Here is a 13,622-nt window from a genome sequence, read left to right on the forward strand (position 1 = left end):
TCTCACCAAGTTGCCCAGGCGGGTCTCGAACCCGCGGGCTCAGGCAATCCACTCACCTCAGCCTCCCAAAGTGCTGGGATTACAGGCTGAGCCACCAAGCCCGGCTTGTTTTTGCTTTTTGAGGTAGTGTTTCACTCCGTTGCCCAGGCTGAAGTGCCAGTGGCACACTCACAGCCACCCCAGCATTGACCTGCTGGGTTCCGGTGAGCCTTCCACCTCAGCATTCCAAGTAGCTGGAACTACAGGCGCACGCTACCACGCCTGGCTAATTTTTGATTTATTGTAGAGGTGAGGTCTCGCCAAGTTGCCCAGGCTGGTCTCGAACCTGTGGGCTCAGGCAATCCACTCGCCTCAGCGTCCAAAAGTGCTGGGATTATGGGCTGAGCTACTGATCTTATTGTTTTTAAAAGCCAAGGTAAAGAAAATTGCCACCTGAAAATTAGTATTTCAGATGTAGATCTTGGTGCAGGCCTGGCCTCCTGAGATTAGCTTACCTTTTGCACCCAGCTGGATTCCTTTTAACTAATTATGTTGAGTAGGATCATCTCAGTGAGCTCTCTGGTCTTCTCAGTTTTGTCATAATGATTCTGAAGTGTGTTAATTCAGTTGTTAGATTTGCTCTTTAGATCAGCCAGTCTTCCTATCAAGGTTTATAAACTAGGGTTCATTCTTTCAGTTTATTAAGATTTATAGTTTTTATCTTTTGGCAGCTTTGTGTTAATTATCTCTATTGTTATAACTTTCCAGTGGCCTTAATAGGACTGTAGTTGAAAGAGCAGTGGCCAGAGAGACCCAGATTCCTGCCTGTTCGTTGTGACTATTAGACAAGGCACTTTACTTCTCTGGATATGTTTTTCCCTTCTGTAAGATGTGGAGTTAATTTGATTATACATAAGAATTCTTCCAATTTAAAGATTCTGTAATTTAACACCTTGGAGCTGTTCTACAGAATAACAAAGAAGTTTGTATTGCAGTCTTAAATTTTGTTTTTAGAGAATAATTTTTCTTTTGCAGAGCTCAAAGCACTTGTTAAGTATTACTAGTTAGCTATTATATTCTAGAGAGAAATGTAGTTAAATTACTGAAATTAGGATGTTTGAGCTTTAAGTGGTTTATAATATTATGCCATGAATTTTGTAGACTATTTTAAAGTACATACTTTAAAAATTATATTTTATTAAATATGACATTTATACATAACTTTAATATTGCATTATATTATACATAACTTTAATATTGCATTATATTATATATAACCTTAATATAGAATTATTTGAAAAAGCTTTTAAAAGTAACTATTCAGGGTTGGTTAGAGTTCTTGTGTTTGAAAAGATCACCTTTAAAAAGTTCCAGTTTTAATCAAAAACAAATGGATTCAAGTAAACATTGAACTACCATTTACAAGACCTAGAATTTGATTTAAAAGAAACTTTATTATAAGAACTAAACCAATACAGTTTGAGAGCTTCCTAATACTGTTTGAAAAAGAAGCTATGCTGGCATGTTTAAACTCAAAGATTGTTATTACCATTATTTTGATAGAATCTATATTTCTCTAGCACTGTTATAATCGGGTTTTTGTTGATTTTAGAGAAAAGGACTTTTTGAATGGAACCACTTAGAAATTGAGCATAGAGTAAAATCAAACTTGGAACTATATTGACTAGTTTAATCCCACAGATCTTCAAGGGACAGAAGTTAGGAGTAGATAAGCCGTGTTTTAGTCACTGAATATACAGACTCATTTATAACCATTAATGATTCTATGTTTTTTAATTATTACTGAGGACTAGATAACACTTTTTATATAATTAGCTGAAAATCAGACATTATTATTTCTATAAAATGAAGTAACCAGAGGGATTAAGATATCAATTTAAGATATAACTCTGGCAGATTTTCTATAAGAGATAATTCTAAAAGTTATCATTAAAGAACTTCTGTTTTCAGGATTATATATGCTAGATATGTTGCGTTTCTAGGTAGTTAGTGAAGTTGTTATAACAAGTGGTTAAGGGAATGAAGAAAAGAAAATTGCCAGTAAGGATATCATCTGCCACTCTATGTCAAGCCCCTCATATAGCATTTACTTGATGAAAAAATAATGGCTGACATCAGAAGCCTAGTTAATCGAAGACAGTGTTGGGGAAAAAAGGCATCAGCTGTTACAGATGTTAATATACAGTACCTTAAGACTTTTAAAATTTCAGATACGTATTTTTAAGGATACCAACTAGAGTTGCATGTAATAATATTTTTTAGATTAATCATCAGCTGTTTTTGACTTTAACATTACCTCTATATTTTACTGAACTATAGTTCTATATAGTTCTTTACTTGGGAAAAAATAAACTAGAGATGGGAAAAATAATTGAAAGAATTTGCTTTATCCTCTGTCCTGATCCAAAAACTAAACCTTGTAAATGCAAATGTGAAATAATCCTGTTGCCATTCTTACTGAGCATTATGACAGTTGTCCATGCTCCAGTTATTTTAGTAGATTAAAATTGTTTCTTGCAGGAGTTTCCAATAGATAATGGGCAGGAAATAACTTTTAAAATAATAATACAGTAAAATAATTTATATTTCTAGAATTCTGAATACATTTTAGACTGTAGTTCTTTGACCTGTGTTTCCTAGGAAAGCAAAAACGACACCCTGATATGCGAATCTGAGATTTTTCTTTCAGGAATTTTATAACAACATTGATTGTTGTTAGGCTAACTGCCCTTACTTTGGTTTTCATTCATTCATTTATTCAACAGATACTTATCTAGTCCTGCTTTATACCAGGTACTTTTTTGGTTGCTAGGAATACAGCAGTGAAGAAAACACACAAAAGTTGGTATTGTAGCCAAAAGTAGATTTCAGGACCTGTGTTAAGGTGAGGATGTAGATGTTCTTTATATCTAAGGATTTTTAATCATCTGTTTTTCTCTGTTTACTGTTTTAATAATTAGGTATTTATAAAACACATCAGGGATTTGAATATTAGGTTAGATTTCAAAAATGGAACACAGTTTTTGTTTTATTGTCTCATTCTTTATATATGTTAGCTCATGTTCAGAAATTTACTTGTGTTTTTTAAAAATGAATTCATGTTTCAGTGAATTTCGGCTCCATAGCTGAGATATTTAGACCTTGATATTTATAAAATTTATAACTTGATAGCCTTTTGAAAACAAATTGATTTTTATAGGAGAACCAATTGTTTTACTGGGTCAGAGTTTAGCACAAGTAATACCTTTCGTTTATATTCTTGTCATTTGTATAGAAACTAGATCTGATTTTTGATTGGCTCATCATCACTACTGAGTAAATCAACTAAGAGAGTTTACTCATCACCTATGTACCTTTATTATTTTTTGCATATTTACTTCTGCTTTGTAACACTTATTTCATAAGATTAACAGCTAATCAGATAATTTAATCAAGACATATAACAGTACATTAGAATGCCATGCCATTTAAATGTTGTCATGTCATAAAAATGTGCTTAATTTTTGACTGTTCTTAAATTTGTTTCAAGTATTAAATATTACATTTTATTTTCCTGGTTCCATATTTTAAAACTGTACTTTGTTCCATGATGGATCAGTTTGGTAATAGAATAGATTGATATTTTTAAAACAAATAAATGTGTTTTATTTATACTTTTTAGGTGGCAGCCAATGCACACATTCCTCCAGACTACCTCCTTAAAATTTGTGAGCGGATTGGTCCCTTACTAGATAAGGAGATCCCTCAGAGTGTTCCTGGGGTACAGACATTGCTAGGTATCGGTCGGCAGTCTCTGTTACGGGACGCCAAAGGTGAGATTTTCAGATTTTAGAACTGTGATATTGGAAAGAGTGGAGTTGATTGTTTTTAGGTTGAGAAAATGCTCCTATGCTTTTCTAAATATTTATTTTCTTCTAGTTTTTCTTCTTTTGCCAATGTTGTTTTTATTTTCTTAGTGTATAAGTAAATTTTTTAAGAGACCCAAAAAAGGAATCCTTTTCTGTAAAACAGTGACTATCATAAAAAATAAAAATTTCTTTGTAATGGCATAATAGAGATCTCAAAGATTGCTGCTTTGATTAATGCAATATAAATTCTTAAACGATTCTTTCATTATATTATAATGTTCTGATTCTCCATTAGTCTTTCTTTTTTTTTTTTTGGAGACAGTATCTGTCACCCTGGATGGAGTGCCATGGTGCAATTATGGCTCACTGCGGCCTCAAATTCCTGGGCTCAGGCGATTCTTTAGCTTCAGCCCCCCCAGGAAGCTGTGACGACATACATGTGCCACCACTAATTTTTATAGTATGCCTGGCTAATTTTTATGTTTTTTGTAGAGAGGAGGTCTCACTGTCTTGCCCAGGCTGGTCTCGAACCTGGACTAGAGCAATCTCTTCCTCAGCCTCCCAAAGTGCTGGGATTACAGGTCTGAGCCACTGAGCCCAGCTTTTATTAGTCTTAATAATATCATCCTAATCATATTATATATTTCAGAATAGGTAAATAAAGATTATATGTAACATTTTGATAACTGAAAATATTTAAACAAAAATATCCACCCATTAGTAACTATTAAATAACAGTTTGCTGTGTTTTGTTTTTTTTAATACATTGTTCCCATATTTTACATGGAACCCCAATATGTAAAACATATAAAGTGTTTTTTATTAATAGCCTTAAAATATATGTGAATAAAATGGTATTTTATAACCTTAAAAATCTGAAATCAGGCAAAAGTATGCCTCTTGGAGTAATAAGTACTTCAAGTATAGCACGTCATTTATTTGTATGTTTTGTTTTATTAGCATTATATTTTTCAAAATCATAATTCACCAAGATAAGTAGTTTTACAAATGATAACAGGAATTTTGAGCATCTCATTTCATAATTTAAGGAATTCTTCAGTTGGGTTATTTAGAAGCTCTTAAGAGAGCAATACAATCGTTTTTAATCCAAAATTATTAGTAATATTTAATATTTCCCTTTTTTTGACCTAAACATGAAAGTCAGAGAAAAAACACAACTATTTATACTCAGTTATCATCTGATATGTGATTTTGTTACTTGTTATTGCACAGCTAGCAAGTACTTCATAACATGAGCAGGCACCCAAGTATGAATGTGCCTGAATTTCCCTGGCATACTTGTACTATGGTAGTATCCTTGTATGTTTAGTTTTATATGAGCAGATGTGTGTAGGCAGACATATGTATTAAAACCATATTAATCTGTTGCATATTTCTATAATATTCAAGTATGTACATAATAAAAGCTTTAGTTTAAGACCAGTACAGAAATAAAATGCCCTGGTGATATGTTAAGGTTTTGGTGTTTTGCAAGTTGTAATTTAGTTTATAACATGCTTAAATATATGCATATTGTTATTATTATTATTATTATGTTTTATTTTTATTATTTTGAATTGGAGTCTCACTCTGTCACCCAGCCTCGAGTGCAAGGGTACGCTCATGGCCACTGCAGCCTCGACCGGCTGGGTTCAGGAGATCTTTCCACTTCAGCCATCCAAGTAGCTGGAACTACAGGCCTGCGCTACCATGCCCAGCTAATTTTTTGATTTATTGTAGAGATGCAGTCTCGCCATGTTGCCCAGGCTGGTCTCAAACCCATGGGCTTAGGCAGTCCCGTCACCTCTGCCTCTCAAAGTGCTGAGATTATAGGCATGAGCTGCCATACCTGGCTTATGCATATTACTTTTATTTTTGTTTAGATAGTTAAAAATATATTCCAAATGATGAAATTAAAATCAGACTTTTTTTTTTTGTTCCTGAGTCACAGTTTAAACAAAGAAGCTACTCTATTTCTTACCTAACTTTTGGTCTTTTTATATAGACTGTAAGAGTACACTATGGAATGGGTCTGCTTTTGCAGCTCTACATAGAGGCAGACCTCCAGAACTACCTGTAAATTATGTGAAACCTCCAAATGTGGGTGAGTAATATCCATATCAATTATAAACATATTCCTGATTCCTTTCTTAACTCATTAAACAGCCAAAAATAGTTCCCAGATTTAAATTTGAAGTATAAACAACCTGTTTACATTCTTGAAGCATTTCTTGGTTGGTCTAGGTTATTATTATTATTATTTTTGAGTTGGAGTCTCACTCTGTCGCCCAGACTGGAGTGCAGTGGCCACTTCCAGCCACCGCAGCCTCAACCTGCTGGGCTCCGATGATCCTTCCACCTCAGCCTTCCAAGTAGCTGGAACTACAGGCGCATGCTACCACGCCCGGCTAATTTTTGATTTATTGTAGAGATGAGGTCTCGCCAAGTTGCCCAGGTGGATCTCGAACCCGCGGGCTCAGGCAGTCCACTCACCTCAGCCTCCCAAAGGCACGTGATTACAGGCTGAGCCACCGAGCCCAGCTGGTCTAGATTATTAAAACATTTTTACTTAAAACAAATATAATCATGGCTTTGCCACAGATTGCTTTTTTTACCTTATTTTTTTTCTTAGCAGAAGTGTTTCTATTTTATGTAGTACAGGTGTTTTTAGCCATATGATTGTCTATTTACATGTCTGTGTGCTGAGATTCCCAACAATTTCACAGGAAACTATGTATGTAGAGATAGTTTTCACAAGGAAACAAAAGTACATTCTGCTTATACTTCTTTGCTAAAATTGTAATTATGTCATACATTTTATATATCTTTATTAAGATAAAAAGCCATTTTTGTTGGTTCTAGTTCACTGAAATTAACTGGTCCCATTCAGATTATTCTTGGGACATCTCTGGCCAGACCATTGGGAAGAAATACTAGTAGTGGTTCCCAAGGAGATCTGGGTACAAAACCTTTGGATTAAAGTTAGCTTTCACAAAGTATGTGCAAAACCAAGGTGCCGGGTGAGTAATTGCTCCTCTGCTTTCCTATTTTGTCACTCTTTTAAAAAATTATTATATATAGTGTCTAGTGCCTACAGAATATGCTTTAAAATTTGAGAGGAATATCAAATAAAATTATATGAAGACTTTTTTTAAATGAATACTGTTTTATACAATAAGCTGTGAAACTAATTTGCCCCCAGAGATTATGTAAATCGAATAATTTTTAAAAGATATTTAGACAAAATCATTGATTAAATATTTATAAGGCTTATTAAGGAAAATTGGGTACTCTGAAGTATATTGCTAACAGTACTCTTCCATAGCCTGGAAATTACTTGGAAAAGTTGACAACTAAGTTGTGTCTAACTGGGTATTACTAACATTCTTTTTCACTTTCAGAGGTAGTTTGTTTATTCACCAGAATTTTCCAGTGTTCACTTTTTCTTAAAGATTTATTCATAATTAATTACTTAATTGAATTATCATAGCTTTTGTTATTAATGTATTTACTTATATTCAAAGATATAATATTTTTAGCTGTACTGTTAACATTATTTTGTAGTACTTTATACTTCAGTGGTCACGTGAAAATGCTGAAGAGCAGCCTTTAGAGCATTCAGCTATCAGATTTTCTTTATCCTCTCTTTTCTTATTTTGCTCTCTCTCTTTTTTTAATTTTTAATTTTTAATTAAAAAAATTTTTTTTTGAGTTGCAGTCTCACTCTGCCACCCAGAATGGAGTGCAGTGGCATGCTCCTGGCCACCGGCAGCCTCTACCTGCTGGGCTCTGGCAGTCCTTCTGCCTCAGCCTTCCAAGTAGCTGGAACTACAGGCATGTACTACCATGCCCAGCTAATTTTTGATTTGTTGTAGAGATGAGGTCTAGCCAAGCTGCCCGGGATGGTCTCAAACCCGCGGGCTCAGGCAATCCACTCGCCTCGGCCTCCCAAAGTGCTAGGATTACAGGTTGAGCCACTAAGCCCGGCCCACCTCTACTTTTACACTTGTTTCTGGACATCCTGTGCTTGAAATACAGATACTGTGCTACTGTACTGTATACAGTACTTACAGTAAAGTACACAAAAGCACAACTGCTTGTAGAGAATGCATGCATGTGACAATGTACACCATATATGTGAACTAACATGTGATTGGACATATTAATGCACATTTGCATCTTTGAAAGTTCACAACTTGAAGGTTTGGTTGTAGGGGATTTGCTGTACTTTCAAATTTCCAGTTTTATAAAGTAAACTCTTTACACTGACTTGAATCAGGTTGATATTCATTCTGTAAAATCTTAGGAGTTAGCGTCCCTGATATTGATGCTTTTAAATTTATCTTAAATTGCCTGTATTTGGGGAGGAGCTTATAGAATAGAGAAAAATCAATCATCATGCATTTCCACCTAGTACATACTAGTCAAGATACTTAAGTTTATATTCTATTCCATCTGTGATTTAAGGCAGTTTTCTCATTAACTGGGCACAGTTCTCTATAGCTACGTTAAAATCAATTAGTTTTATAGTTTGCTAACTTAAACAAAACTTAATGAAGGTAAATCTTCTTGAAAACTTTTTTTGTTTTTTTTTGTTTTTGTATTTTGGCTTTTTTCAGTCAAGATCTCTGTTGCCCAAGCTGGGATGCAGTGGCATGATCACTGCTTACCACAACCTTGACCTCCTGATCCTTCCGTCTCAGCTTCCCGAGTAGCTGTGACTACAGGCATATTTTGTTTTCATTATTTGTGAGACAAATTCTCGCTGTATTGCCTAGGCTGATTTCAAACTCCTGGGCTCAAGCAAGCCTCCTGCTTTGGCCTCCCAAAGTGCTGGAATTACAGATATAAGCCATTGCACTTGACCTCTTGAAAGTTTTATTAAAGAATCTTAGAACCAGAAAGAACTTCAACAACACTGTTTCTGGAAAAAAAAAAAAAGAGTTCCATGATGAAGTAAATATGGGAAATAGTTTAAAAATGGGGGAGAGCTGAATAAATGTAGAACTACTCAGAGCTGTATCCTAAAATGTATTGTGACTCACTTTATAGGGAACAGTTCCCAAGTGATTTTGACCATAGAAACCCTTTCCTGTAAGAATTTGAAAGTTTCCTGGGAACAAATTTGGGAAACTGGGTTGCAAACCCATCTGTATACAATAGAAAAACCCAAAGCTCATAGAAGTTATGTGACTGGCCTAAGTTACATTGCTTGTCTTCAAATAGTCTGTTTTTATTAAAGTACAAATGATGACTTTTATTTTATTATTTTTATTTTTTATATTTTTTTGTTATAAAGATGTGGGGTACACTTCAGGGGTAGGTATACAAATGTTGATTATGAAGGTACCCTTATTGATGAGGGTGCCCCTCCCTCTCCTAGCAATTTCCTTCAACTGCCAATCCCACCCTCCCTTCCCTGACAGTTTCCTATTACTGCCAATCCCTTTCTTATAGTATAATAATTGTTCAAGGTGCGCTTATGAGTGAGAACATATGGTACTCTGTTCTTTGTTTCTGTGATAGATCACTGAGTATGATCTACTCTAAATCCATCCAAGCTGCTGTGAAGTCCACATATTTGTCCTTCTTTATGAGTGTGTAATATTCCATTAAGTATATGTACCACATTTTTTTAATCCAGTCCAGCTTTGATGGGCAGCATGGTTGATTCCATGTTTTTGCTATTGTGAATAGAGCTGCAACAAACATGCGTGTGCAGGTATCCTTTTTGTAGAATGATTTGAGTTCTTCCGGGTATATTCCCAATAGGGGAATTGCTGGGTCATGCGGAAGGTAAGTTTCTAGTTCTTTCAGAAATTGCCACACTGTCTTCCAAAGAGGTTGCACTAGTTTGCATTCCCATCAGCAGTGAAGAAACATTCCTATTTCTCCGCATCCCTCGCCACCATCTATTGTTGTTTTTTTTATTAATGATGACCATTCTCACTTGGGGTTAGGTTGTGTCTCAATGTAGTTTTGATTTGCATTTCTCTGATGATGAGTGAGGCTGAACACTTTTTCATGTGTCTGTTGGCTGCCCGTATGTCTTCTTTTGAGAAGTGTCTTTTCATGTCTTTTGCCCACTTTTTAATGGGGCTTTTTGCTTTTTTCCTTTCGGCACATTTGAGTTCTTTGTGGATGTTAGATGTTAGGCCTTTGTAAGATATACTGTTGGCAAATATTTTTTCCCATTCTGTGGGCTGTCTCCCTGCTCTCTTGATGGTTGCATTTGCTTTGCAGAAGCTCGTTAGTTTGATGAGGTCCCACTTGTCTATCTTAGTTCTTAAGGTATGGGCATTTAGGATTCTGATCAGGAATTGGTTGCCAGTTCCAATTTCCATACGGGTTCCTCCTGCATTTTCTAAGATTCTTATAGTTTGAGGTTTTACGTTTAGGTCTTTGATCCATTTAGAGTTAATTTTTGTGTATGGTGATAGGTAGGGGTCCTGTTTCAATCTTCTACTTGTGGTCAATCAGTTTTCCCAGCACCTTTTACTTGAATAGGTTCTTTCCACAGTGGTGGTTGTTGGAGGCCTTGTCAAAGATGAGTTGGTTGAGAAATTGAGGCTTTCCTTCTGGAATCTCTGTCATGTTCCATTGGTCTATATGCCTGTTCTTGTACCAATACCAGGCTGTTTTGATTACTGTAGCTTTATAGTAAAGTTTGAAGTCTGAAAGTGTGATATCTACTGCTTTGTTTCTTTTGCTAAGGATTTTTTTTGATATTCGTGGTCATTTATGTTTCCATATTTCTGTATTGTCATTTCCAGGTCTGAAAAAAATGATGTTGATAACTTAATGGGTATTGCATTGAATCTGTAGATTGCCTTTGGTAGGATGCACATTTAATCAGTGTTGATTCTTCCTATCCGTGAGCATGGAATATTTTTCCATTTGTGTCTTCTTGAATTTCTTTGGGCAGTGTTTTGTAGTTCTCATTGTAAAGGTCTTTTACTTCTCTGGTTAGGAAGATGCTGAGGTATTTCATTTTTTGTGTGTGTGGATATTGTGAATGGAATTGTGCTTTTAATTTTGGTCTCTGCCTGGTTGTTAGTGTATAGGGAGGCAACTGTCTTTTGTACATTTAATTTTTACCCTGAAACTTTGCCAAAGTCCTTTAACAGTACAAACAGGCTTTTGACAGATTCTCTTTGACTTTCAAGGTATAGGATATCATCAGCAAAGAGGGATAACTTGATTTCCTCTTTTCCTATTTGGATACCCCTGATTTTCTTGTTTTGTCTAATTGCCCTAGCTAGGACTTCCAACACAATGTTGAACAAGAGGGATGAGAGTGGGCAACCTTGTCTTGTTCCAGTTTTCAGGGGAAATTTTTCCAGTTTCTGTCCAGTTAGCAATGTTAGCAGTGGGTTTTTCGTAGATGGCACGTACTCTTTTGAGGTATATTCCTTCTATACCTAGGTGTTTGAGGGTTTTTATCAATAAGGGATGCTGAATTTTATCAAAAGTTTTTTCTGCATCTAATGATATAATCATGTGGTTCTTGTTTTTACATCTGTTGATGTCCTTAATTACATTTATGGTCTTGTGAATGTTGAACCAGCCCTGCATCCTGGGGATGAAGCCTACTTGGTCATGGTGGTTGATTTTTGAGATGTGTTTTTGGCTATAATCTTGTTGAGGATTTTTAAATAGTCTATTTTTCTATCATGTTCATGCTCAGATGTTACCAAATTTCCTTGGTGTGACAGATTTACACTTACAGACCTCCAAAGATAGAGGAAAAGCTGTATTACTTTTATTTTTTAAGTCAAGCATATTAAAGTAAAATAAGATAAAATTAACCCTTTTAAAGTATGCAGTTCAATGAGTTTTGACAAATGTTTGCATTTTTGTATAACCACCAGCACAATAAAAATATAGAAAATTTCTGTCACCCCCTCAGTATCCCTCCCTTAATCCTTGGAAACCACTGCTCTTTCTATGACTGTACTTTTGTGTTATTTAGAACGTCATCTAAATTAAATCATGAAGTAAGTAACCTTTTGTGTCTGTCTGATTTTGCTTTGTTTACACTAATGTTTTTCTTTCTTTTTTGAGTTGGGATGGGTCAGGAGATCCTTCTGCATCAGCCTTCCAAGTAGCTGGGACTATAGGCATGTGCCACCATGCCCGGCTAATTTTTCTTGATTTGTTGAAGAGACAAATTATCGCCAAGTTGTCCAGGCTGATCTTGAACCCCTGGGCTCAGGCAGTCCTTTTGCCTCGGCTTCCCAAAATTCTGGGATTACAGGAGTGAGCCATCATGCCCAGCCTGAAGCTTCCTTTTCAAATATGTTTATATGGTTTTATACGGGTTATAGTAGTTTCTAGTCTCTTATGTCCATTTCTAGAGTTAATGTTATAGCAATAGTAGGACTAATTTTAGTATCTTTATCTAAAATAAAACAGATTTTATTATATGGGGACTTATTATTATCATATAAAATGTAATGAAAAAGAATTACTCTGTTTAATTTTATTAACATTTTTTCCTCCCTTCCCTTCCCTTCCCCTTCCCCTTCCCCTTCCCCTTTCCTTTCTTTTTTCTTTTTAGTCAGAGTCTCACTCTGTTGCCCAGGCTCATGACCACCACAGCCTCCACCTGCTGTGCTCAGTTGATCCTTTTGCCTTAACCTTCCAAGTAGCTGTAACCATAGGCATTCACCACCATCCCCAGCTAAGTTTTTGATTTATTATAGAGACAAAATCTCGCCAAGTTGCCCAGGCTTATCTTGAGCCCTCGTCTCAGGCAGTCCTCTTGCTTCTGCCTCCCAAAGTGCTGGATTTACAGATGTGAGCCAGTGCCCCCAGCCCTGCCTTTTCTTTCAATATATATCAAAGCCACCACATGCTGCTTAGAGGGTTTTTTTAAAGCATTAAGCTGCAGAATCTGTAGGGTAGTTCAAAATCAATTTTCTTGTTAAAGCATAATCAAACAAAGACCACCAAGATTCAACCTGTAGTCTGACAAAATCAGATTTATTAACTCACAGTGAGGAAGTACACTCCTGAGGAACCATGAGAGACCTCTGGATAAGAGGGATGAGGGACGTGTCTTTTGTAAGGTTTAGCATACTTTAAAGAATTCTGAGGAGTCTCCAAAGGAAGCCAGGTTCAGTTCTGGAGTGGTGGCTTTTTCTGAGGCAAATTGGGAAAAGTGAGATTAACTAGAAATTGGGTACTATCTTCAAGCTTTTACTCTTGGGGAATTGTGTATTTTCCTCTGGTAACAAATGAAGATAGCAAAGTGGGTTGTATCATTGGTAAAGCAGCAGACACTCAAGAGAAGGTCGTTATGATATTTTACAACTGCTGTATGACCTTGGGAAAAAACAGTATTTCCTGTTAACTTTGCAGCTGATTTTATCTGTGTCTGTCCTCTCAAGCCTGATTAATTTCAGGGCTGCTTTTTTTCTTTTTTCAGTCCTAGCTAATATTCACTCATCCAGTGCAGGATAGATTTTGACTCTTTCAACATGTAGTCTTATAAAAGCTTTTGGTCAGCATATAACACTTTGTTAATTTTGCTTTTCTGGATGTTCTTAGTCTGTTGAGTTGAAAATTCTTTATTTTGGTCTAGAAACATTTTTCTGACACCAGTCCAAAGAAGCCTGTCCTGTGTGAAATAATTTTAATACAAACAGATTTTTTTTCCTAGTGTAAATAGAGATTGAGTGGACTAAGTGATCTGACAACTCTGATGTGGTCATGTTAGAATACTTTTTGGATCTTGGTAAGCTTTCCAGTATTACCCAGTTTGGTAGATGG

The 13,622-nt window shown here is 35.7% G+C and overlaps 1 protein-coding gene across 3 annotated transcripts in view; it reads left to right on the forward strand.

Annotated features, from left to right (window-relative positions):
- BRWD3 (bromodomain and WD repeat domain containing 3) overlaps positions 1-13,622 on the forward strand; it is a 111,990-nt gene that overhangs the window by 9,412 nt on the left and 88,956 nt on the right. Inside the window, exons 5-6 of one of the 3 annotated variants that reach the window (XM_008069344.2) lie at positions 3,662-3,812; positions 5,854-5,952. The exons of 1 other annotated variant lie outside the window; for it this stretch is intronic. In XM_008069344.2, coding sequence (XP_008067535.1) covers positions 3,662-3,812; positions 5,854-5,952 — 250 coding nt within the window. The remainder of the gene's footprint in view (positions 1-3,661; positions 3,813-5,853; positions 5,953-13,622) is intronic. One more of the 3 variants, XM_008069345.2, reaches the window with a different exon arrangement.

This window comes from Carlito syrichta, unplaced genomic scaffold (genome assembly GCF_000164805.1).
Source record: "Carlito syrichta isolate Samal-C Ts95f unplaced genomic scaffold, Tarsius_syrichta-2.0.1 Scaffold311944, whole genome shotgun sequence".
Classification (NCBI taxonomy): Eukaryota; Metazoa; Chordata; class Mammalia; order Primates; family Tarsiidae; genus Carlito; species Carlito syrichta.